The 25828-nt window shown below is 48.5% G+C and overlaps 2 protein-coding genes across 2 annotated transcripts; one reads left to right on the top strand and one right to left on the bottom strand.

The window, feature by feature from the left end:
* Positions 1–195: 195 nt before the first annotated feature.
* LOC311216420 (olfactory receptor 14A16-like) lies at positions 196–1131 on the bottom strand (the record flags this gene model as incomplete). Its single annotated transcript, XM_084297957.1, has 1 exon — positions 196–1131. One exon carries the CDS (start codon positions 1129–1131, stop codon positions 196–198), a length of 936 nt encoding a protein of 311 aa, XP_084154083.1.
* A 14288-nt stretch (positions 1132–15419) lies between these two features.
* On the top strand, positions 15420–21414 carry LOC311216419 (uncharacterized protein; the record flags this gene model as incomplete). Its single annotated transcript, XM_084297956.1, has 2 exons — positions 15420–16335; positions 20456–21414. 2 exons carry the CDS (start codon positions 15420–15422, stop codon positions 21412–21414), a joined length of 1875 nt encoding a protein of 624 aa, XP_084154082.1.
* Between the last annotated feature and the right edge of the window lie 4414 nt (positions 21415–25828).

The following is a 25828-nucleotide window of genomic DNA, read 5'->3' as shown; positions in this document are numbered from 1 at the left end:
CAGAGCTCTCCTTTGTCTGTGGAACACAAATAATGATCATATTTCTCTCTGGACATCTGTATCATCTTATCATCATTAGTAGATATCTTATCATCAGTAAAACAAAGTAAGAGTAAAAATAAAAGGAAAACAAAATGAAAACTGTATCTCGGTCTGTAACGAGTCACATTATCAGTGATATGCAGAGGACAGTAACTATATTGCTTCTGAAAAACACCCAGACATCACTTTCCACACAGCATCCTTCAGCACCTGATTCCTCATGCTGTAGATGAGGGGGTTCACTGCTGGAGTCAACACTGAGTACAGAACTGCCAGTAAAATATTCAGGGATGATGAGGACATGGATGGGGGTCTCAAGTAGGCAAATGTGCCAGTGCTGATGTACAGGGACACTATGGCAAGGTGAGGAAGGCAAGTGGAAAAGGCTTTGTGCCGTCCAGGCTCAGAGGATATCCTCAGCACAGCCCTGAAGATCTGCATGTAGGAGTAAAGAATGAAGAGAAAACACATTAAAAGTGAACATGCAGTAACAACAATAAGCCCAACTTCTCTGAGGTAGGCATCTGAGCACGAGAGCTTGAGGATCTGGGGAATTTCACAGAAGAACTGGTTCACAGCGTTGCCTTGGCAGAATGGTAGCGAAAATGTATTGGCAGTGTGCAGCACAGCATTGAGAAACCCACTACCCCAGGCAGCTGCTGCCATGTTGACACAGGTTTTACCACATATGATGGTCCTGTAGTGCAGGGGTTTGCAGATGGCAACATAGCGGTCATAGGCCATGATGGTGAGAAGATAAAACTCTGTTGGAATAAAGACAGCAAACATAAAGACCTGGGCAGCACATCCCAGTAAGGAGATGGTATTGGTGTCCCAGAGGGAGTTGGCCATGGCTTTGGGGACAGTGGTGGAGATGGAGCCCAGGTCAAGGAGGGCAAGGTTGAGGAGGAGGAAGTACATGGGGGTGTGGAGGCGGTGGTCGCAGGCTACGGCTGTGAGGATGAGGCCGTTGCCCAGGAGGGCAGCCAGGTAGATGGCCAGGAAGAGTGCGAAGTGCAGGAGCTGCAGCTGGCGTGTGTCTGCAAATGGCAGGAGGAGGAATTCTGTGGGGAAGGTGCTGTTGGACATTTGTTGCATCTGGGCATGGTTGCCTGGCCATGGAGGAAAAGAAAGAGACATGTTAGAGAGACTTTTCCGAGCAAAAACTAAACCTTATTTCATAGAAATCCTCCTCACCAAGACTGCATTCTCACTGCATCTTCATCTGAAGAAGACTTGCTCCTGCCTGGAGCTCTGCATCTCTCTGCCTAAGGGTGCCACAGATACCATGCAGATCCTCTTTAGACTGAGCAAGAGTTAGTACTGCCGAACAGTATGTAGTAAAGAGCACCAGGAATGGATCTCAGACATCTGCTGGCCAGAGGCATCTCCCTCTTTACAAGTGCTGAGAAGGAGTTCCAACAATCCCACAAAAAACAAGGAAGGTTGTGTTGGTGCTCTCTGTAAGCTAAAGAGTGTGAAGTGAAATTGTGAGGCTCCTCAGACCTAGAGGTCCCTTTCAGTATAATGCTCTATTAGTTTCAGTCCCTTGTATAATCCTGACAACAGCATTATCATCCCCCTGACTGCCCTCCAAAGCAGGAAGTTGAAAGCAGAGATCTCAGAGAGTGCCTTTCCTTCAGGTATGGCAGGTATTGTTCTTCCCTTTCAAGAATCTCCCCTGAAGATGTCCTGTGGGTGCTGTGGAGCTCTGAGCAGGCTGCCCCAGGAAGCAGCCTCTTAGCACCTGCAGGAATCACCTGCCCTGTCCTGCCCTGCTAGGGGGGTTTCCTTCCACCAAAATCTTCTCCCCGCAGTGCCTCAGGCAGCTCCCCGGGCAGGCTGAGTACTGAGCCTGGCAGGTGGCAGAAGCTCTGCCCCAGCACACAGCCCCTGGGGCACAGCAGGGACCCTGCTATGCACCACAGCCCTGGACACCGCTGCCCGTACCCCAGCTGCACAGCCTGTAGCCAGCCTTGTGGGAAGGAACCCTCATGTCCTGTCCCTTTGACAGCTTTGGTAGGTAATCCCTGCTCTGGAGCTTTTCACTCTCCTCTTATACAAAGAAACTGTGAGTGTTCTTGTGAAAAATCCTATAGGCTGTGGGATGTGCCAGCAAATCTGGAGATGGCACCAGGAACAACAGCTGTGCTGCCCTGCAGCCACAGACTTACCCTGTTCAGGGCTGTGAAGACTTCAACAGTGAGCTCTCAGCATCCCTCCTCCACACTGCCTTTAACATCTCCCTCCCTTTTCTCACTGCCCTTGTCCCCTTCAGGCAGTGCCCCCAGCCCTGCTGCGCTGTGCAGAGGAGCTGCTCCTGGGCAGAGCTGTCTCTCTTCAGTGTCTTGCCACTTGCCAGGAGTTCCCGTTGGGCCCAGGAGGCTGGCCCAGCTCAGCAGCACAGGGAGCTCTTGACAAGTCCCTGGGCCTCTAGGGGAAATCAACTTTGAATCAGACTGATGCAATCCCTGATGTTTCCTCCCTTAGTTGAGGAGTGACACTTAGTGTCAGCAGTGTCATTTTTCCTATCATGAGAAGTTTCATCAAAGAATCAGCTTGTCCTCTTTCACTTTTAGGCAGGACACCCAGTCTATGACTGGCATGAATCACATTTTCCCAAGCTGAGGGAAGTGATCACAGGGAGTCAATTGATGCATCTCATACTGAGTTTGATGTCCTAGGCCTGTAATGGAGCCCAGGACCTTCCATACCAGTCACAAACCCACACAACTTCCGATTTCTCTAAACTCTGTTCAGATATGTAAAAAATGCTCTAGATTAAGCTCCCATGGTAATTACAGGAGATAGAGAAGAGTGGTGAGTAGTTCAAATCATAGAATCATAGAATATCTCAAGTTGGAAGGGACCCACAAGGATCACATCCAACTCCTGGCACCACACGGGTCTACCTAAAATTTTAGACCATGTTACTGAGTGCACAGTCCAAATGCTTTTTAAACTCTGACAGGCTTGGTGCACTGACTACTCCCCTGGGGAACTAGTGAGGTGTCCAACCACTGTTCTGTATTTGTATGCTGCTCACCTGGGATCCTCACTAAAAGTCTTTTATTCTTCTTCCTCACACCCCTTGGGATGTGAGACCCCACAATTTCAGGATAGTGACTGCCAGGGCTGACACAGAATCACAGAATCACAGAATCACAGAATTTCTAGTTTGGAAGAGACCTCAAGATCATCACACGGATCATCACATCCCTGACCAGCTCTTTCTGGCATGCAGGTATCAGATCCAGGTTTGTGTTTACTCTGGTGGTCCACCTGGCAGCTGGACCTAGAAGCTATTTCAAGACGCTCTAGAAAGTACCTGTACTGTTTCCACAGAGCTCTGTTCCCCTTCTGGAAAATGGCAGGAATGATAAAAAGCCCTCAGGGAGACCCACTCATACATCCAGAGACTTCTTTGGGGTGCTTAACAATGACTATGTCCACTTGGTCGTCCTGGCTGCAGGTTCTTTTTCTCCCACCATGCTATCCCTTCTCTGCCCCCTTCTCTGATTGGCACCTACAAGAGCTCACAGAACTTTTCACAATGTCACATAAAGGAGCTCCATATATCCAAACAGCTTCAATGAGGAAATCTAACTCTGGATCATTCCAGTCTGTCTGTCCTGAAGTCTGCATCCACCCACTGAAGGATCCCATAGCTGCATGTCCTGTCCCACCATGCCTTGGCAGTGACTCCATGGATGTCAGAAATCACAGGCTGCAGCTTGTTCTTATCTGTGCTCCTGGTTGAGGGTGTCGGTACATCTTTGGGCTGTCACATCTCAGCTGTTGGACCATGCCAAACTCTGCCTGCTGTCTGCAATGACAACGAGAAACAGAGCTGGGATGAGCAGCTCTAGCAAGAAATGGGTTTGCTTTCGGTCTATCTCTGCATCCCCTGTGGGCCATTGGTGGAGGTTATGCAGCTCTCCAAGAATCTCAAGGTACTGCTGAGAGGCACACTCTGAAAATGGTTGGTTTGTTCCTTGACAGATACATAAAGGGGTAAGTAAAGGATGGAGGAGAGAGAAAGGAGTTTGAGAGCACAGGCACATGAGTGCAGTGTCCTACGTCTACTAAATTAACAGGTTCCAACAATTCCCTTGTAGGGAGAGGGGCCTTACTGAGACATCTTGATAGATTGGAATGGAGGTCGGTCACCTACCATTTAAAATTTAACAAGAACTAATGCCAGATGCTGCACATCAGACAGTGTATTCCTGGACATACATGTAGATTGGGGGATGAGTGGATGGAACATAACCCTGCAGAAAGAGATCTGGGGGCTGCGGTTCATGGTAAGCTCAGGATGAGTTAACAATGTTCCCTGCAGTGACCATGGTTGAGTTGATCCTGCAGGAGGGCAGCATAGCTGACAAATAGCAAGCTCACAACTCTGGTCTTTGGGAGAGCAGTCTTTGGCCTCTTCAATATCTGCTCAGAAGAACACTGTGGGATAAGATCCTGGAGAAAAGAGCAGTCCAACAAAGATTGTTAATATTCCAGGATAACCTCCTACAACATCAATAACAGCACATCCCAGGAAAGATAAAATCAGGCAAAAATGGCAAGAGGCCTGCATGGATGAACCAGGAGATCCTGGCCAAACTCCAACCCAGAAAAGAAGCAGAGCAACACTGGAACAGATAACATGAGAGGAATACAGAGGCCTTGTGTGGGCATGTAGGGATGAATATCGGAAAGCTAAAACCTGACTCTAATGGGATTTGTCCACGGATGTCTAAGGCAGTAAGAAGGGCTTCTGGAAGTACATAGGTGACAAAAGAAAGTTTCTGGAATATGTGGATCCACTGCTGAATGAGGCCCAGGATCTGTTGACACAGGACAGGGAAAAGACAAGAGGTGCTGAGTTCCTTCTTCACCTCAATCAGTACAGGCAAGGCTGCCCTTTGAGAATCCCAGGTCACAAAGAAAGGGGAAAGTCATGTACACTTGGAGGGAGTGGGTCAGGTCAGGGCATACTAGACCAAATGGGATGCACAAGTCTATGGGACCTGATGGGATTCACCCATGAGAGCAGAGGGAGCTGGCTGATGTCCTTGCAAGGTCACTCTCTTGGTCATCTGGGATCAGTCCTGCTGACCAGGAGAAGCACCCCAAGACTGGAGGAAGGCATATGTACTTCCTAGCTGCAAGAAGGGCAAGGATGAGAGCCCAGGGAAGTACAGGGTGTTCAGGCTCCACTCCATCCCTGTGAAGACGATGGAGCAGTTCATCCTGGAACCCATTTCCAGGCTCAGGAAAGACAAGAAAATCATCTGGAGCAGCTGGGACATCTTCATATAGGGGAGGCCACGCTTGACCAATTTGGACATGAAATGTCCATGCTGAAATGACTGGCCTGGCAGAAGAAGGCCGAGCAGTAGTTATAGATCTCCTCTGACTTCGGTAAGGTTTTGTAGTGGACTAACCTGAAAGTAGCTAAGCACCACACAGCAGCTAGTTTGGTCCCCCCACCCAGTGGGTCTAAAAGTGAGAAAGCTTGTGGGCTGAGATAAAGAGAGTTTAATAAGTAAAGCAAGAGCTCTGAACACATTCAAAGTAAAATGAAAATAAAATAAAATAATGAAATGAAATGAAATGAATTGAAATAAAATAATAAAAATAATAAAATAAAATAAAATAAAATAAAATAAAATAAAATAAAATAAATAAAATAAAATAAAATAAATGTAATAAAAAGAACTCGTTATTCTCCACTTGTCATTGACGAGCAGAAGTTCAGCCATTTGCAGGAAAACCATGTTTCATCAAGTGTAACCATTAGTTGCAAAGGAGGATGTAATATCTTTCAATATTCCTCACACCATGAATAAAAGAAAAATACAGACTTTTTTAGTGTTTCTTCAATAGCTCAATAAATGCCTATCTTTTTATTTCTGTCTCAGCTCAGCATAATAGACACATCAACTTAGTAGAGCAGGTCCAGAGCAAGGCTACAAAATCTTTCAGAGGGCTGGATCAGGTCTGTTATGTAGAGAGGCTGGGAGAATTGGGGTTTGTCAAGATGGAAAAGAGAAGGCTCCAGGGAGACCTTACAGCAACCTTCCATTACCTAATACGGGCCTACAGAAAAGCTGGGGAGGGACATTTTATCAGGGAATGTAGTGACAGGACAAGAGGTAATGGCTATAAAACTAAAAGAGAAAAGTTTTAGATTAGATATTAGACATTCACTTACTGATGAACCACGTAAGCACAGCATCAAGGGTTTCTGTTTCTCATACTGCCCCCCATGACATGTGGGTTGAGAGCATGCAAGATATTGTGATGGGACACAGTCAGAAAAGCTAATGCAAAGAGATCAAATTGCTGTTCCCCACCATTCAGCCCCCCCCTGCAGCCCACTACCCCACTACCAAAAGCATGCCATGGACAGCAAACACACCTTCTGTAAAGAGAGGCTGAGAGAGTTAGGATTGTTTAGTATCGAGAAGACAAGACTCCATGAGAAATTATTGTAGGTTTCTAGTACATAAAGAGGACCTGCCCATGTGTGTAGTGATGAAGTGAAGGGAAGCAGAATGAGGAGAGGAGAGGAGAGGAGAGGAGAGGAGAGGAGAGGAGAGGAGAGGAGAGGAGAGGAGAGGAGAGGAGAGGAGAGGAGAGGAGAGGAGAGGAGAGGAGAGGAGAGGAGAGGAGAGGAGAGGAGAGGAGAGGAGAGGAGAGGAGAGGAGAGGAGAGGAGAGGAGAGGAGAGGAGAGGAGAGGAGAGGAGAGGAGAGGAGAGGAGAGGAGAGGAGAGGAGAGGAGAGGAGAGGAGAGGAGAGGAGAGGAGAGGAGAGGAGAGGAGAGGAGAGGAGAGGAGAGGAGAGGAGAGGAGAGGAGAGGAGAGGAGAGAAGAGAAGAGAAGAGAAGAGAAGAGAAGAGAAGAGAAGAGAAGAGAAGAGAAGAGAAGAGAAGAGAAGAGAAGAGAAGAGAAGAGAAGAGAAGAGAAGAGAAGAGAAGAGAAGAGAAGAGAAGAGAAGAGAAGAGAAGAGAAGAGAAGAGAAGAGAAGAGAAGAGAAGAGAAGAGAAGAGAAGAGAAGAGAAGAGAAGAGAAGAGAAGAGAAGAGAAGAGAAGAGAAGAGAAGAGAAGAGAAGAGAAGAGAAGAGAAGAGAAGAGAAGAGAAGAGAAGAGAAGAGAAGAGAAGAGAAGAGAAGAGCTAGGGATCAGGTAGGTATAAACTTCTATTCTGAACTGGACTGCTGGTGAACAAGGTGCCCAAACTCCGTTTTACACTGTCAGGCACACTGTCATTCAGGTGAGAGGGCTGTTAAATGAGGTGCCTCATTCTTCATTCAGCACATGGAATAGTAATTTCTGTGCAGGAGAAGTGGGTTTTCCTCAGAGATGTCTACCTTACTTGTCACTTTTATCTTCTCCTAGTGTAGACCTGCATGCCCTGAGGCAGCAAATGTCCAACAGCACCTTCCCCAATGAGTTCCTCCTGCTGGCATTCGCAGACACACGTGAGCTGCAGCTCCTGCATTTTAGGCTCTTCCTGGGCATCTACCTGGCTGCCCTCCTGGGCAACGGCCTCATCCTCACCGCTGTAGCCTGCAACCACCACCTCCACACCCCCATGTACTTCTTGCTCCTCAACCTCGCCCTCCTCGACCTGGGCTCGATCTCTACCACTGTCCCCTAAGCCATGGCCAATTCCCTCTTGTGGTGGTTTTACCGTGCTGGGCAGCTAAACCCCACAACCGCTCTCTCACTCCCCCTCCTTTAGAGAAGGAGGGGGAGAAGTAAAGCAAAGAACAACTCACGGGTTGAGATAAGGATAATTTAATTAAAGGGAAATAATTATAATAATTAAATAAAGACTACCATGAACTAAACAATTTAACTAAGGGGAAATAAAAGGGAAAGGGGAAAAAGGGAGGAAAACAAACAAACAAAATAAATGAAAGCGATATGGAAGTGCAGAGGAAAGAAATTACTCTCTACTTCCCACAAATGAGCGATGATTGACCACGTCCTTGAAGCAAGGCCTCAACGCACGCAGACGGTGTTCGAGAGGAGGACCGACGTCTTCTCAACGAGAGCCCACCCCTCCCCTCTTCTTCCTGTTTCCACCTTTTATTGCTGAGTGTGACACCACATGGTATGGAATATCCCTTTGATTGGTTTAGGTCAGCTGCCCTAGTGATGTTTCTCTCCTCACTTTTTTGCCCACCCCCTAGGAGGGTTAGAGAAAGGCCCAATGCTGTGCCACTGCTGCTCAGCAGTAGACACAACACTGGTGTGATAACACTGCTGTTCCAGCTACAAGTACAGAGTACGGCACTGAATGGGCTGCTGCCGGGAAAGTTAACATTCCAGCCAGACCCAGTACACCTCTGGGACACCACAGCCATTTCCTGCACAGGTTGTGCTACCCAAACCTTTCTGTTAGTCTTTTTCATCTCAGCAGAATGTTATCTTCTCACCATCATGTCCTATGACCGCTATGTTGCCATCTGCAAACCCCTGCACTACCGGACAATAATGGATACCAGAACTTGTGTCAACACGGCAGCAGCTGCCTGGGGCAGTGGTGTTCTCAACACTGTCCTGCACACTGCCAATACCTTTTCCCTCACACTCTGCCAAGGCAATGCTGTGGACCAGTTCTTCTGTGAAATTTCCATAGATCATCAAGCTCTCCTGCTCAGATGCATACCTCACAGAAGTTGGGCTTGTTGTGGTTAGTGTTGTTTAAGCATCTGGATGTTTTGTTTTCCTTGTGCTGTCCTATGTGCAGATCTTCAGGGCTGTCCTGAGGATTGCCCCAGAGCATGGCCAGCACAAAGCCTTTTCCACTTGCCTCCCTCACCTGGCCGTGGTCTCACTGTTTCTCAGCACTGTCTTTTTTGCCTACCTGAAGCCCCTCTCCATGTCCTCCTCATCCCTGAATCTTTTGCTGGCAGTTCTGTACTCAGTGGTGCCTCCAGCAGTGAACCCTCTCATCTGTAGCATGAGGAACCAGGAGCTGAAGGATGCGGTGTGGAACCTCATGACTGTTTTTCAGAAGTGATAAATTATCTGTCTTCCTTCTCATATCACTCATAATATAACTCATTACAGGTGAGATGTATTTTTAATTTTTTTCTCATTTTGCTTTTCATTTCTTGAGGTAATATTGTCCAAAAAGAAATTATTTTTTCATCTTCTTCCATGTAAACACCCACCTGTCTTGAATGACTCTGAGATGTGGTGGAAACAAGGTTTATTTAAAGTGTGTTTGAGATATATTTAAATAAAAGGAAGGACCTGCAGTGACTTGCTTGTCTGAGATCCTTCCTCAGACACCTGTGGTGGAGCTGCAGGGGCACTTGGCTGTGTGTAGAGAGTCCTGGCACAGGAGCACTGCCAGGGAGCCCCAGGGCTTGGTCTTTCCTGTCCACAGGCAGGGTCAGGCCAGGGGCATGTCTCTAACACAGCTGGCTCCGTACCAGCATTTCCAGCATAAAAGGGCATCTGCTTGGGGCAGTGCCTGAAGGCTCAGCTCTTCTCCCAAAGCTGCTGTCATGGATATTGCAAAGGAACGGAATTGAAGAAGGCTCCTTGCTTTGTTTGATTCCTTGTGGGCTTATGAGGATGAGATCAGCTGATCACCCAGGGTCAGCCTTTAGGCAGGGAGGACTGATTCTGGTGTTGCCTGCATGGATATGGTGACTCTACCAGCCTGTGTCCACAGCATGCAGTAGGTGTGAAGGCAGGCAGGCATCTTTCTAGAGGGAAGTGGAAGCTGCCAGAAGAGCCCAGGGAATCATCAGGGACAGTGTGTGTCAAGGAATCAGCAGGTCATGGAGCCCACAGACCATGAGCGTTTCCAAGGTAGAGCCACCCAGAGATATTATGCAAGATCTGGGATGGAACAGGCAAAGGAGAGCTCTGTAACTCCAGGGAACACAGAAGGCATAGGGAAAGAAGTCTGCTGAGTTATTTGTTACACCTCTGGTAAAATTTCATAGACTGGATCTACTAAACCACACGAAAACATCCCTTGACATTGGAAATGATTTGGACTTGGTGATCCTTGTGGGTTCCTTCCACAAGAGGAAGGTGAAGTGGTGAGGTAATTTGCAGATGGCAGCAGCAGAGGCACTGCCACAGACCTCCACTTCTCCATTTGATGCTTTGGGGTCTGATGTGTCTGAAGCTGATGAGTTTGGTTGTGTGGGAGACCTTCTGATGCCTAAGCTAGTTGGCAGGCAGAGTACCTGAGGTGCACTGGAGTACCCGCTGGTGCTCCTGGGTGGGCTGGGGAGAGGCCTCCTGAGCACAACAGCTCCTTGTAGCCCTTGTGGATGCTGGCTGTGAGGTCATTTGTGTCCCAGTCCCTGCCTGGCCAACAGCAGGGAGGCAGAGCCTCTGAGGTCATAAAGGCCCTCAGAAAGCTGACCCCAACAGGGTGACACCACTGGGGAGGCCAGGGGAAAGCTGGGTGAATAAAGGTGGGAGATCTGGGGGGAGAGAAGAAGGGTTTGGCTAAGAGAAAGAAAAGATTTTGAAGAGGTAAAAGGGGTTCAGGTAAGGCTGATGCTTATGCGACACTCACTGGGAAAATATTCATGTTATGTCCTGGTAATTTTTCTAACTAGTAACCCGGAAATCTAGTGCTACCCTAAATGCTTTCTCTCACCCTGAAAGGCATCCACTGCTCTAATCCTGAAACTCAAATCCTACCTTGAAGTCAAACCCCAGACACATTACCCATGCAACAGCACAGATTTTCCCTATTTGTGAAGCATTTCTGAAGAACAATTTGAGTTCTCTGCTGTCATATCTTACATAATACCACCTCCGTAGGTATGTGAGCTCCACAAGTACATGTCTCCAGAGGTTTATGCTCTTGCTGGATTGTGTTAGGCTGTGTGATAAGAAGCACATCTGCACACAAAGTGAAGGCCCTGGCTAGTAATGACAGGAAGAGTAATTCAGCTCATGCCCTGTCCTGGCTGGTTGCAGACCCATCACAGGAGAGTCCACAGCTCAACAAGAGCCCATCTGCATGAGCCCAGAAGAGCACAGAGCACACTGCCAAGTGGGAACCCAAGTCACAGGCTTGTGAGGAAACAAGATCTTGTCCCAGCTCCTTCCAGGGTTACCATGGAAGGGCTGTCAGCCCAGTGTCCAGGCAGGAAACACTTCAAGATGAATCAATGGCAGCAGCTCTCCACATCACCATTTGGACTAAGGGGATTACTGCCAAGGGCTGTAGGCCACCTAATGGTTGTACACAGAGGTAAGTGCAGCAGCTGGACTAGAATCAGGGCATCAGAGTGGCCATGCAGTCAGCAGGAGAGATGGCAGTGTGTGGACTCAGTGGACTTATGTATGTGAGTGTGTGTGAGATTGGGGTGGTGTGTGCCAGCAGCTACAGTGGGGCTGCAGCCATAGGGGCTCATACGTCCAAGTGCCTTCAACTGCACAGACTGGGAGCCAGGAACTTGTCCTGGGCAGGCTGAGTATTTGATCCCGGCTGCTGGCAGATCTACCTTGCGCACACAAACATGCACGTGTGCACACTACCACTTTGTATTTCCCGCTGTCAGGCCTCCTTCCTGCTCTGCCAGAGAGGAAATCAGGATAAGACTTCTCCTGCTGTTTGTGGTTGTGTGAATGCTGAGTGTGCCTGCCTGCATTCACCTGTGTCCTGCCATGTATTGATGCCTATGTGTTGTGTATGTGGACTTGCGTGTGAGCCTCCCAGGAGTGCATGCTCTGCCCATCTCAGCTTGGACTGAGGGGCAGAGAGCTGCAGCTGCCTCAGCTCCCTCGGGCTGCTGAAGAGGGCTCTCTGTTGAATAGAGTTGTGCGCCTGCTGGGCAAAAAACCATCTCTGTATATGACATAGATGTGGCAAGGCTGAAAGGAATGGAAAGGCAAAGGGGGTTGTGGTTGATAGCAAGCAGAATATGAGCCAGCAGTGTGCCCTGACAGCCAGGAGGGCCAACTATATCCTGGGGTGCATCAAGCATGGCATTGCTAGTCAGTAAAGGGAAGTGATTGTCCCACTCTACTCTGCACTGGTGTGGCCTCACCTCGAGTACTATGTGCAGTTCTAAGCACCACAGTACAAAAAGGACGTGAAACTGTTGGTGGATGGATCCTTGTGTGTCCCTTCCAACTTGGGATATTCTATGATTTTCTGATTCCAGGCCATCAAATCCACACAGGCCAATAAACATGATTGTCCCTTCCCTCCATCTGGCTGGAAGCAGGGTCCCTCGAGCCCTATTCATAGTAGTTGTCAGTGTGTCTCAGGGACTGTAGTGGAAACAGGAGCAGCTGTTTTCTTACAAGACCCCCCTTTGGCCATTGTTTTTCCTTACAACTCACATACCCATGCCCCTAGGGTCAAGGCAGATTTCCCATCCCATTTTCTCATGTTCTCTCCATGGTCATGCAGGTAAAACCATGGGGTGGCACATGGTGTGTACCCACCATATCCCCTTTCCTGAGAAGAGCAGAGGCCAATGACAAGCTTGACACGAGCCGACAGTGTGTGCTTCCATGCCAGAAGGCCATCCGCATCCTGGACTGCATCAAAAGAGGACTGGCTATCAGGTCGAGGGAGGTGATTGTCCCCCTCTACTCCGCTCTTGTGAGGCTCCACTTGGAATACTGTGTCCAGGTCTGGGGCCCCCAGCAGAAGAAGAATGTTGAGGTGTTAGCAGGTCCAGAGGAGGGTCATGAAGTTGATCAGAGGGCTGCAGCACCTCTTTTACAAAGAAAGGCTGAGAGAGCTTGGGCTGTTCTGTCTACAGGAGAGAAGGCTCTGGGGGGACCTCACTGTGGCCTTTCAGTACTTAAAGGGGGCTCATACAAAAATGGAGAGAGACTCTTTGCTCAATCAGATAATGACAGGATGAGAGGGGAAAGTTTTGAAACTAAAAGAGGGGAGATTTAGATTACAGGTTAGGATGAAATTCTTCACTCAGAGGATGGTGAGGCACTAGAATAAGTTGCCCAGAAAGGTTGTGGATGCCCTGTTCCTGGAGGTGTTCAAGACCAGGCTGGCTGAGGCACTGTGTAACCTGATCTAGTGGGTGGCATCCTTGCCCATGGCAGGGGGCTTGGAACTGGATGATCTTTAAGGTCTCTTCCTCACCAAGACATTCTTTGACTCTATCTTTCTATGATCCAAATACCTCTTGAACACTGACAGTCATGGGACATCAACCAGGTAACTAGAAAGCCCATTCCAGTGTTTGACCACCCTCACAGTACAGAATATTTTCCTAATGTCCAGTCTGAACAGCCCCTGGTGCAGCTTTGTGCCTTTCCCACATGTCCTGCCATTGGTTACCAGGGAGAAGAGACCGGCACCCCACTTCTCCACTCTCCACTTCTCCTCCTAAGGAATTAATTGACAGCAATGAGGTCACCCTTCAGCCTTCTTTTCTCCAGACTACCCAACAGTCCACAGGCTGTCTTCATAGAACATGCCCTTTTACCAGCATTTCCCCTTTTCCCTTGGTTTCCCATCTAAAAAGTTCCTAATCACATAACCTCCCTGGAGCAAACATTTTCTCTGTCCCATGCTCTCACCAGTCAGTGTGACTGACCAGGTCTGGTTCCCTTTACTGCCTCCTTTATCACTTGTCAGTCAGGTTTGTGTCCCTGGACGCATTGTGCTTTCTCCCCAGGAAGTAGCCAAGCACCACACACACACAGCCAGTCTCTCCTTCCCCCTGCTTAAGAGAACAGGGGGAGATAAACAGGCTATGAGGAGAGACTCTTTATCAGGGAGTGTAGCAGTAAGACAAGGGGCAACAATTAAAAATAATAAAAAGAAGTGAGTCACTGGAACAGGTTGCTCAGAGAAGTGGTGGATGCCTCATCCTCCCCTAGCAGTGTTCAACATCAGGGTGGATGGGACCTTGAGCAAAGAGGTCTAGTGGCAAGAACACTTGCCCGTGGCAGGGGGATTAGAACTAGACGGTCTTGAAGGTCCCCCCAGACCCAAAGAGTTCTATGATATGGTGATCCTGCAGGCCAGAAATTGGTTGTGTAGCTTATGTACACAGAGGGAGTTCAGTTTCTATGAAAAAAATCATCTCCCTGAGTATCAACAAGTCCTTGGATGAGATGGGACGCAGCCTGCCTCTCACTTTGTGGTTGTCCGGTCTCACAATGGAAGAAGAAAATATAATTCTCATGCCAAACGCTTATTTTCAATTAGGAGAAAAGATAACACTGGGAGTAAATGTCTATCCCCAGCTCAAAGAAGAAAATCAGTGATTGCTTCAGCCTGTTTCAAGGGGGAGCTCATCAAGGGGGAAGAGCTCCCTCTGCAGCTAAGTTGGGCTGGGCTCCTGGGCCCAAGGGGAGCTCCTGGCAAGAGGGCAGCACTGCAGAGACAGAGAGACAGCTCTGCCCAGGAGCAGCTCCTCTGCACAGTGCAGCAGGGCTGGGGGCACTGCCTGCAGGGGACAAGGGTGGCTGAGAGAAGGGAGGGAGATGTTAAAGGCAGTGTGGAGGGGGGATGCTGAGAGCTCACTGCGGAAGAAATCTTCACAGCTCTAATGTGGTAAGTGTGTGAGGACAGGCAGGTGCAGTATCCTAGAGGGTTTTTCTATAGCTGCCACTTCCCATGGCTGATAGAACATGTCACAGGGGCTGTGCTGGCTTCTCTATTAAAGAGGACAGGGATGTTCCCTGGATTACTGATTACCCGCCTAAGCTGTCAGAAGGAGAGGACGTGAGGGTTCCTTCTCACAGGGCTGGCCACAGGCTTTGTAGCCAGGGGTGCAGGCAGGGGTGTCCAGGGCTGTGGTGCAGAGCAGGGTCCCTGGTGTGCCCCAGGGGCTGTATGTCATGGCAGGGACTCTGCCACCTGCCAGGCTCAGCACTCAGCCTGCCTGGGGAGCTGCCCAGGGTGCTGCGGGGAGAAGCTGCATGTAGAAGGAGCCCCACAGAAGGGCAGGGCATGGCAGGGTCCTGCTGGTGCCCAGGGACTGGTGCCTGGTGCAGCCTGCTCACAGCTCTACAGCACACCCAGGGCATCCTTGGGGGAGATTCTTGACAGGAAAGACCAAAGCCTGCACTACCTCAATGACTCTGTCTTGAGAGTCTCTGTTTTCATTTTCCTGCTGTGAAAGACCATAATGTCAATGATAATGGATAAGTTTCTGGTGGTCGTTAATAGTGTAGGGAAGTACTGACCCTTCCAGAGTCCAAAGACAATTAACCAGGTCTCTGTGGCACACATGCAATGAAACCCAGATCTCCAAATAGGAGAATGCATTCTTCACAGAGAAGGGGCAGTATATTATGTTGCATGGGTTCTGTAAAATAAGGTTTAGGTTTTGCTCTCTAACTTCCCACTCTATTTTCCTCCATGAACAGGAAAACATGACAAGAGGAAGCAAATGTCAAACTGCAGTTTCCCCACTGAATTCCTCCTCCTGCCATTCACAGACACACGCGAGCTGCAGCTCCTGCACTTCGGGCTCTTCCTGGGCATCTACCTGGCTGCCCTCCTGGGCAACGGCCTCATCCTCACAGCCATAGCCTGCAACCACCACCTCTACACCCCCATGTACTTCTTCCTCCTCAACCTCGCCCTCCTCGACCTGGGCTCGATCTCTACCACTGTCCCCAAATCCATGGTCAATTCCCTGTGGGACACCAGGGCCATTTCCTATGTCGGTTGTGCTACCCAAGCCTTTCTGTTAGTCTTCTTCATTTCAGCAGAGTTTTCTCTTCTTACTGTCATGTCCTATGACCGCTACATTGCCATCTGCAAACCCCTGCACTATGTGACAATAATGACCAGCAGAGCTTGTGTCCAGATGGCAGCAGCTGCCTGGGGCATTACTTTTCTCTATGCTGTGCTGCACACTGCCAATACCTTTACACTGCCCCTCTGCCAAGGCAATGCCCTGGACCAGTTCTTCTGTGAAATTCCCCAGATCCTCAAGCTCTCCTGCTCAGATGTCTACCTCAGAGAAGTTGAGCTTCTTGTGGTTAGTGTCAATGTAGCTTTTGGTTGTTTTGTTTTCCTTGTGGTGTCCTATGTGCAGATCTTCAGGGTTGTTCTGAGGATCCCCTCACAGCAGGGCCGGCACAAAGCCTTTTCCACATGCCTCCCTCACCTGGCTGTGGTCTCACTGTTCACTTGCACTGCCTTTTTTGCCTACCTGAAGCCCCCCTCCATATCCTCCTCCTCCCTGAATCTTGTGCTGGCAGTTTTGTACTCAGTGGTGCCTCCAGCAGTGAACCCCCTCATCTATAGCATGAGGAACCAGGAGCTGAAGGATGCAGTGTGGAAAATGATGACTGGAGGTTTTTCAGAAGCAATAAATGAACTGCTTTCTTCTGCATATCACTCATAGTGTAACTCATTACAGGTCAAGCTGTTGGTTTTCTGAGTGTGTGTATTGATTTTTTTTTTCTTCTGCTTTATTTATGATAATGTTGTCCACAAAGAGATAACATTATTCATTCCCTTCCATTTCAGTGTCTACTGGTGTTGGGTGACTCCAAGAGTTGGTGGAAACAAGGAGCCAGTCTCTCTGTGTATACTAATAAAGAAAGAAACCTGCAGTGACTTGCTTGCCTGAGAGACTTCCTCTACTTCCTTGGAGACCTGTGGTGTAGTTTCAGGGGCATTTGGCTATGTTCAGTGGTGGAGAAAAAAGGAGTCGTGGCACAGGAGCACTTCCAGGGAGCCCCAGAGCTTGGTCTGTCCCAGGCTGCTCTGACTTTCACCTCCCATGCACTCCTTCAGAGTCCTTGTGTTGCTGTGAGGACTGAATGCTCTTGTTAATTGCTCACTGTGCTGCTCTGTGGCAGTCCTGTGTCCACAGGCAGGGACAGGCCAGGGGCACTTCTCTAACACAGCTGGCTCCGTACCAGCATCTGCAGCACAAAAGAGGATCTACTGAGGGCAGTGCCTGAAAGCACAGCTCTTCACCCAAAGCTGGATATTGCAAAGGAATAGACTCAGAGGAGGCTCCTTGCTGTGCTTGTTTCTCTGTGGACTCAGGGAGAAAAGATCTTCTGATTACCCAGGATCAGCTTCTAGGCAGGGAGGGCTGATTCTGGAATTGCCTGCTGGTGCCCAGCCCCCACAGGGACGGTGACTTCACTGGCCTGTATCCAGAGCATGCAATAAGTGTGAAGGTAGGCAGGCATCTTTCTGGAGAGAAGTGGGAGCTGCCAGGAGAGCCTAGGAGTTGAGCAGGGACAGTGTGTTCCAGGGAGTCAGCAGGGCACGGAGCCCACAGAGCATAAGTGTGTCCAAGGTGATTAAGTGACTCAGAGATAAAATGCTAGATCTGGGATGGAACAGGCAAAGAAGAGCTCTGCAAATCCAGGGAATACAGCAGGCATAGGGAAAGCAGTCTGCTGAGTTCTTTGTTATACCTCTGGTGAAATTTCATAGACTGAATAAAGTGAACCACCCCAAAACATATCCTGACATTGGAAATGACTTGGACTAAGTGTTCCTTGTGGGTTCCTTTCAGCTCGGGCTATTCATGCTGTGCTGTTCTGGGAAGGGGGCTCGCTGGGAGAGGGGTGGGGGGGCTGAAGGCTGCCTGGGGGAGGGGAACCTCCTGTAGATGGCAACCGCACTGACCTCTACTCCTCCATTTGCTGCTTTGGGGCCATCCCAGCCTGGGCTACTCTGCTGGGCTGGGCAGGGCTGGTGTTGTGGTTTCAGCCAACCAGCAGCTAAGCACCACACAGACGTTTGCTCACCTTCTCCCCTCCCTCACTGGGACGGAGGAGAGAATCAGGAAAATGAAGCCTGTGGGTTGAGATAGAGACAGTTTATTAAGACAGGAAAATAATAATAATAATAACAACAATAATAGTAATATGTTTGAAAATAGTGATGCACAATGCAGTTTGTCACTACCCGCTGACCGATGCCCAGCCTATCCCCGAGCAGTCCGACCCCCCCACCCTGGCTAGCTACCCCTATATATTGCTTAGTATGACGTCAGATGGTATGGAATACCCCTTTGGCCACTTTGGGTCAGCTGTCCTGGGTCTGTCCCCTCCCAGCTCCTGCTGCACCCCCAGCCTGCCCGCTGGCAGGACAGAGCCAGAAGATTAAAAGTCCTTGGATTAGTGTAAGCACTGCTCTGCAACAATTCAAACATCAGCATGTTATCAGCACTCTTCTCATCCTAAGCTAAAATGTAGCACCCTACCAGCTACTAGGAGGAAAATTAGGAGGCACCCTAAAAGATATCCCTCACTCTGAAATGAATCTGCTGCTCTGATCCCCAATCTCAAATCCTGCTTCAAAGCCCAACCACAGCAACATTATTTGTTACCATTATTTTTTACATATTGCTCTCACTAATCCCTAGTCTTTAATCACTAGCATTAGAATATCATCCCATAACAAAACATATAATAAAATCCTTACCAAAAATCTGGCTGATACCCTTAACACTGGGTGGGTGGTTTGGTGCTCAAAGCAGAACACCAAAGCCTCCCTCTAAGGCTCTGCCCAATCCCTAAACCTGAAAGGCAGGATCTAATCCCTAAACATTAATCCGAACATCTAATCCTCAAATTCCTCATTCCTGCACTCTTATCACAAAACTGAAGTGGTTTGGCCATATGAGGGTTATCAGGGCTTGAGATGACCTGGAGCAGTCACATAGTCTTGGAGGAGGCAGGCGATGTGACATGGATCTGGTCAGGTCATAAATCTAAAGAAGAGATGGATGGGGATGCTCTGCTGAGGTCAGCTGTGCCTCAGGATGTCAGGAGGCAGCAGGAGGCCCATGGCTGTGCAGTTGGGTGTCGGGGCACTTCTGACTGAGGACCTGATAGGCCACCTTCAGACATGTGGCTGGTGTGTGTGTGTGTCATTTTAACTGTGAGCCACTGACATGCAGCTAGAGCAAGTATTGATTTCAATGTCATTCCTGTTCTAATACCTAACAGAGCTTGAACATAGGTATCTCTTGCCTATCAGAGAAGCTGAAAGGCTATGAGAAAGTGCATGCTTTGGAGAATGAAAACAACCGTGCTTTTATCTTGTTAGATGCTAGGCCTCAAGGAGGGTGCCAGGTTTGTACGTTCTTATAGGGCTGTCTATTTTGCCTTAGAAACTCCAAATCCAGTAGGAAGCAATGAGCTTTGGTGGAGACTCTGGTCACTTCTGCCTCTGGAGCTGATAGACCAGAAGCAGGAACATGGCTGGGCAAGGCACTGGGAAGTCCCATCTTTCTGGAGTAGCTGCCAGGTCAACCCTTGCCTCCTGGCTGGCAGATGGGCTTTTAGGCTCACATCTCCTCCCAGTGTCTGTCACAGGCCAGCAGAAGGCACCTGTCTGGCATGGTGCTTGTGTGATGCCCTCTGCCCATGTATCTGATAGGTCCATTGGACTTGGTTGTGTGTTGTCAAGTCTCTTGTGCCTGAGTACATGACTGGGGAACAGCAGGCATGTGGCTTGGTTGTGTCTATCTGAGGAGCTGAAATCCTAGTAGGAAGTCCACATGGCCTGGAAGATCATGGTGAGGTTCCATCTCCCTGATCAGCTGATAGGCCAGAGAAAGTCTAATGGGTTAGGGTGACTGTGTGAAGGTTAGTTTCTGAGATGTTGCTAAAAGGTAGGGGAATGTGCTATAGTGTGTGAGGTCACCTGGAGGGAATCTGTTATCAGTCCATGGGTTTATGTTTCAGGGCACAACTGGAGAGGGAACAGGCATCAATGAAGGTATGGAAAGGTCCAGGTGACAGCAAGGTAAGAACGCAAGATGGGTATTTGTAGCCTGCAGGAAAACAGAGACAGGTTTGGTACATCATAGAAAAGCTAGTGGTGGAGATTGCCAGAGCACTGGCAAGGCAAGACTTAGCCAAGAAAACCAAGGTCTTTGTCCCCAAGACAGGTCTCTCTGCCACCAAGGCCTAGGAGGAGACATGTTGTCCTCTTTGCACTGGGGGGCTTATCTCTTCTTTGCACCTTCTGAGTGAGGCCAGGAGGTGTCACACCACTCTCTTTCACTTGGCACTGCATACCCCACATCCCACTGCCCGAGGAAGAGCCCAGAGACCCAGGTGAGGACAGGACGTCTCTGCCCAGGGCAGGCAGCAGGCCTTGGCCTTTCTGCTTGATGAAACAAAGACAGCATTTTCTCAGCCTCAGAGCCACCTGCGCAGGGCCTTGGCCTACCTCTAATCATGGCCTCCAATTACCTGCTCTAAGGAGTCCATGGGGTTTTGTTGGTAATAGACTTCAGAGGGACCATTCAGTGCGTTGAAGGACTTTGGGATGTGTCTTCTAACTTTGGTTTTCTGAGAGATCTCATCAGTCTCCTCTCAGGAGCTTCTTGGACTTGGATAGGCGTATTGTGGGGGAGAATCTATGAGAAATGGCTTTGGTTTTGTGCAGAGAAGACTGTTCTAACTCTTCAACTGTCTTTTTCTCTTGGGACAGTCATCAGGGCCCACAGGGAGAAAATGTCCAACAGCAGCTTCCCCACAGAGTTCCTCCTCCTGCCATTCGCAGATATGCGCGAGCTGCAGCTCCTGCACTTCGGGCTCTTCCTGGGCATCTACCTGGCTGCCCTTCTGGGCAACGGCCTCATCCTCACAGCCGTAGCCTGCGACTGTCACCTTCACACCCCCATGTACTTCTTCCTCTTCAACCTCTCCATCTTTGACTTGGGATCCATCTCCACCACTCTCCCCAAAGCCATGGCCAACTCCCTGTGGGACACTAGGGCCATTTCCTACTCTGGATGTGCTGCACAGGTCTTCCTGCTTGTGTTTTTGATTGGAGGAGAATATTTACTTCTCACTGTCATGGCCTATGACCGTTATGTTGCCATCTGTAATCCCCTGCACTATGAGACACTCATAGGTGGCAGAACTTATGTCAACATGGCAGCAGCTGCCTGGGGCAGTGGCTTTCTCAATGCTGTGCTGCACACTGCCAATACCTTTTCCCTCCCACTCTGCCAAGGTAATGCCCTGGACCAGTTCTTCTGTGAAATTCCCCAGATCCTCAAGCTCTCCTGCACAGATGCCTACCTCAGAGAAGGTGGGCTTATTGTGGTTACAGCGTGTTTACTCTTTTCATGTTTTGTTTTCATTGTGCTGTCCTATGTGCAGATCTTCAGGGCTGTGCTGAGGATCCCCTCACAGCAGGGACGGTACAAAGCCTTTTCCACATGCCTCCCTCACCTGGCCGTGGTTTCCCTCTTTATCAGCACAATAATGTTTGCCTACCTGAAGCCCCCCTCCATCTCTTTCCCATCCTTGGATATGGTGGTGACAGTTCTGTACTCGGTGGTGTCTTCAGCAGTGAACCCCATCATCTACAGCATGAGGAACCAGGAGTTAAAAGGGGCACTGAAGAAACTGATCCTGTTGGTGGTAACTAAGAAAGAATAATCTATCTGTCTCTCTTCACAAGTAATCTCGAATTGAGCTCAGACTAGTGTTGAGCTTCGGGGCATTCTGTAACCATGTTTGTACACAAGTACTTGCATTCATTCTGCTTCAGAAGGGACAAGAATACAGTCAGACTGAATTAGAGGCCTTCTGCAAATGTGTCTATTGTCACATGACAGGTGGCCTCCTGTGTTTATTCTATTCATTAAAAGAGGATTATTTTTTTCAGTGCAGAGCCCTGGCATCAACGCAAAGCATTTTCCATATGCCTCCAGCACCTCATTTTTCCTCCCTGAAGGTCCTCTCCATCTGCTTCCCATCATCAGACTGAGTGCTGGCAGTTCTGTACTCGGTGACATCTCTAACATTGAACTCCCTCACCTGCAGTATGAGAAACTATGAGTTCCAGAAGTCACTGAGAAATTGACCACAAGAAACCTTGTACCATCAAGAACTTGTTTCCTCTTCTCTGCACAGTTCTCAGAGTTTGTCTTTTCCTGTAGAGAATCGTACTAACAGGTTATCCCTTGGGTTTACAATACTTGAGGCTTCATCCAATCATCACTGAATCTGTCACAAATGCTTTGAATGCTGTAGAAGACCTGGCCTCCCTACTAGCATCTCTGGAACCAAAGAGGTATCCTGAGTGCACTGCCAAGGTTTCCTGCGGTAGTGAAGAAATAAGACAAGGGAGGCAGGAGACCAACGTGGCTGAGTCGGGATGTCATAATCAAACTAAAGCATGGAAAGGAAGAGCAAACGCAATGTAGGTAGGGACAAACAAACTGGGAAAATTATAGAGAAATGGCCCAGGAGTTCAGGGATGGGATCAGGAAAGCCAATGCACAGCTAGAGAGAAACTTGGCTAGGGATGCAAAGAATAACAAGAAGGGTTTCTGTAGATACATAAGGCAGCAAAGAAATTGTACACTCTGTAAAAAGCATCACAAGGAACCTGGTTACAAATGACATGGAAAAGGCTAAGGTACTCAGCACCTTTTTGGACTTTCTCACCAGCCCATTCCACACCTCCCCAGTCACAGAATGTCAAGGCAGAGATGGGGGAAATGAAGTCCATTTCCTTGTAGAGAGAGAAAAGGTTTGAAACTACATGAGGAACCTGAAGGTGCACGACTCCACGAAACCCAATCAGGTGCATGCCAGGGTTCTGAGGAAGTGGGCAGATGAAGTTCCTAAGCCACTATCCGTCATATTGGAAGAGTTGTCAGGGTCAGATAATGTCCGCAAAAGCCTGAAAATATAACACCTATTTTTAAAATGGCTAAAAATATCAACCCAGGGATCTACAGACTGGTCAGCCTCACCTCTGTGACTGGGATGATCGTGGAGCAGAACCTCCTGGAAAGCATGCTAAGGTTCATGGAAGACAGGGGGGAGATCTGAGACAGACAACAGTGCAGTTGATATGGTAAAGGGAAGGGACACCATGCAGAGGAACCTGGGCAGCCTTGAGGAATGGGCTCAGGAGAACATCCTGCAGTTCAACAAGGCCAAGCACAAGGTCCTGCTCCTGGGTCAGGACATTCCCCAGCATCAATGCAGACGGGGTGATGACTGGTTTGAGAGCAGACCCGTAGAGAAGGACTTGGGGATACTGGTAGACGGAAACTTGGATATGAGATGGCAATATTCACCTGAAGCCCAAAAAGCCCATCATATCCTGGACTACATCATAATACCACAGGTGGCAGGTCTGGGGAAGTGATTATCCTCCTCTTCTCCACCTGTGTGAGACTCCACCTGCATCCTGCTTTAGGGGCCTAGTGTAAGAAAGAGGTAGACCTATGAGAGAAAGTCACAAAAATAATCACAGACTGGAAAACCTGTCCTACCAAGAAAGCTAGGGAGAGCTGGGGTTCTTCAGAGGAGAGAAGAAAGGCCTCTGAGGAGACCTTACTGCGGCCTTGCAACACATAAAGGGGGTGTACTGAAAAGTTGTGGAGAGATGCTTTAACAGAATGTATAGTGACAGGACAAGAGGTAACATTTTTAAACTAAAAGAGGGTAGATTTTGATCTCCTATAAGGTAGAAATTCTTTACTATGATGGTAGCTAGATACAGGACCAGGTTGCCTGTAGAAGTTGGGGATGCCCCCCTCCCTTAAAGCGTTGAAGCTCAGCTTGGACAGGGCTCTGAGAAACTTCCACTAGTGGAAGAGGTGTCCCTGCCCATGTCAGGGGCGGATGGAACTAGATGATCATAGAATGATTGAATCATAGAATGGTTTGGCTCAGAAGGAACTTTAAATTTCATCCATTTCCAGCTTCCCTGCTATTAAAAGGGACATCTCTTACCAGACCAGATTGCTCAACACCCCATACAATCTGGCCTTGAACACCTCCAGGAATTGAACACCTCCACAACTTCTCTGTTCCACTGTCCCACCATCCTCAGAGCAAAGAATTTATTCCTTATACCTAATCTAATGCTACCATCTTTTAGGTTAAAGCTATTCCTCCTTGTCCTATAACTACACTCCCTGACAAAGAGTCTCTCCATAGATATTCTGTAGGCCCCTTTTGTGGTTTAACCCAGTCAGCAGCTAAATACCACACAGCCGTTCACTCACCCTCCCCCCTCCCTCTCCAGGATGGGGGAGAGAAACAGGAAAATGAAGTTTGTGAGTTGAGATAAAGACAGTTTATTAAGACAGAGAATATAATAATAATAATAATAACAACAATAACAATAATGATGATAATAGTACTAGTACTAATAATGTGTACAAAACAAGTGATGCACAATGCACTTGCTCACCACCCGCTGACCGATGCCCAGCCTAACCCCGAGCAGTCCGGCCCTTCTCCCCCTGGCTAGCCACCCCTAAATACTGTTTAGCATGACGTCAAATAGTATGGAATACCCCTTTGGCCAGTTTGGGTCAGATGCTCTGGCCTCTCCCAGCTCTTGCTGCACCCCCAGCCTGCCCATTGGCAGGATAGAGTGAGAAGCTGAAACGTCCTTGGCTTGGTGTTAGCACTACTCTGCAACAATTAAAACGTCAGCATGTTATCAGTACTCCTCTCATCCCAAGCCAAAAGACAGCATTCCACCAGCTACTAGGAAGAAAAGCAACTCTATCCTAACTGAAACCAGGACAGCCCCCTTTAGGTATTGGAAGGCTGCTAGAAGGTCTCCTCAGGGCCTTCCCTTCTGCAAGCTGGACAACTACAACTCTCTCAGCCTGCCTTCATAGGAGAGGACCTTGAGCCCTGTGATCATCTTTGTGGCCCTCCTCTGGACTCATTCTAATACTCCTGTTATATATGTTCGTCTGATTCGTGTCAGTATGGAACAGTGCTAGGGCCTCATGGTATGATGAATGTGACCTTCTGTCTTACATACCTTTGTATAACCACAAGTCTAAGAAAAACAGAATGGTTAATGTATATAGTTCTTGTACCTTGCAAAGGAATTTGTGTCAGAAAATATTCCTCAAATCTATGAACCTGTTTGCTTTTGCTATTCCGAACTTCTATTTCTAACAGTTACAGCCTTTTTTTTTTTTTTTGTCTTCTTCTAGATTGACTTAACACTGCTATAGGTGTGACTGTCCCTGTGAATGGCTGGTGAGGAATGTTTTAATTACTCGTGAAGTGTCAATAAGAAAGCTATTTGTGTTTGTACGAAGTCTTTGATGTCTGGGGGTTTCAGAACAACTGATAACAACTAGTGACTGTTATGGGATACTATGTAAGCCTCTGATATCTGGCCAGGTGGCCAAGAGATTAAGAAGAAGAAAAAAAAGAAGCTGAAAGACGGCTGGGAGACAAGACCTGCAGGGGATGCCGTAAACTTGACACGCTGCCAAGAAGTACAAAGGGGAAGGACAAGAAAAAAACTTGGAGAGGAAGACTATGAGCCTTCAGCATGAAAGACCCCTAGAGACCCCCAGAGGGGCCACCGGAGACTGATGCGCATGCTCCAGTAGGAGGAACTGGACCCCGGAAGGTAATTATAATAACCTATTTTTTAAAAAGTAGTAATGAATATGTATTAGTCTAGGAGCATAAAAATCAGCTACTTGATGTAACTGGTGTGCATCCTGGTGGAGCGGAGACTCCCGGTGCACCCAGCGCTGTTTGGTTACCTCTATTCTTTTAATAAATCCTATTTTTTATTTAATCTTACTTTGGGACTGAGTGAATTTGTAACACTCCCACTTCCTTCTTGTGCTGGGGCCCCCAGACCTAACAAAGTATTCTGGGTGGGGTCTCATGAGAGGAGAGTGGAGGGGGAGAACCCCTCCCCTGCCCTGCTGGCTATGCTTCTGTAGATGTAGCCCAGGATACGATTGGCTTCCTGGGCTGCAAGCACGCACTGCCAGCTCATGGTGAGCTCCACCAACACCCCCACATTCTTCTCCTCAGGGCTTCTTTCAATCTATTCTCT

The sequence above is a fragment of the Netta rufina genome, assembly GCF_964035555.1.
Source record: "Netta rufina genome assembly, chromosome: 18".
Lineage (NCBI taxonomy): Eukaryota > Metazoa > Chordata > Aves > Anseriformes > Anatidae > Netta > Netta rufina.
The sequence above is the reverse complement of the archived record's forward strand: the minus strand, read 5'-3'. Positions and strand labels throughout refer to the sequence as shown.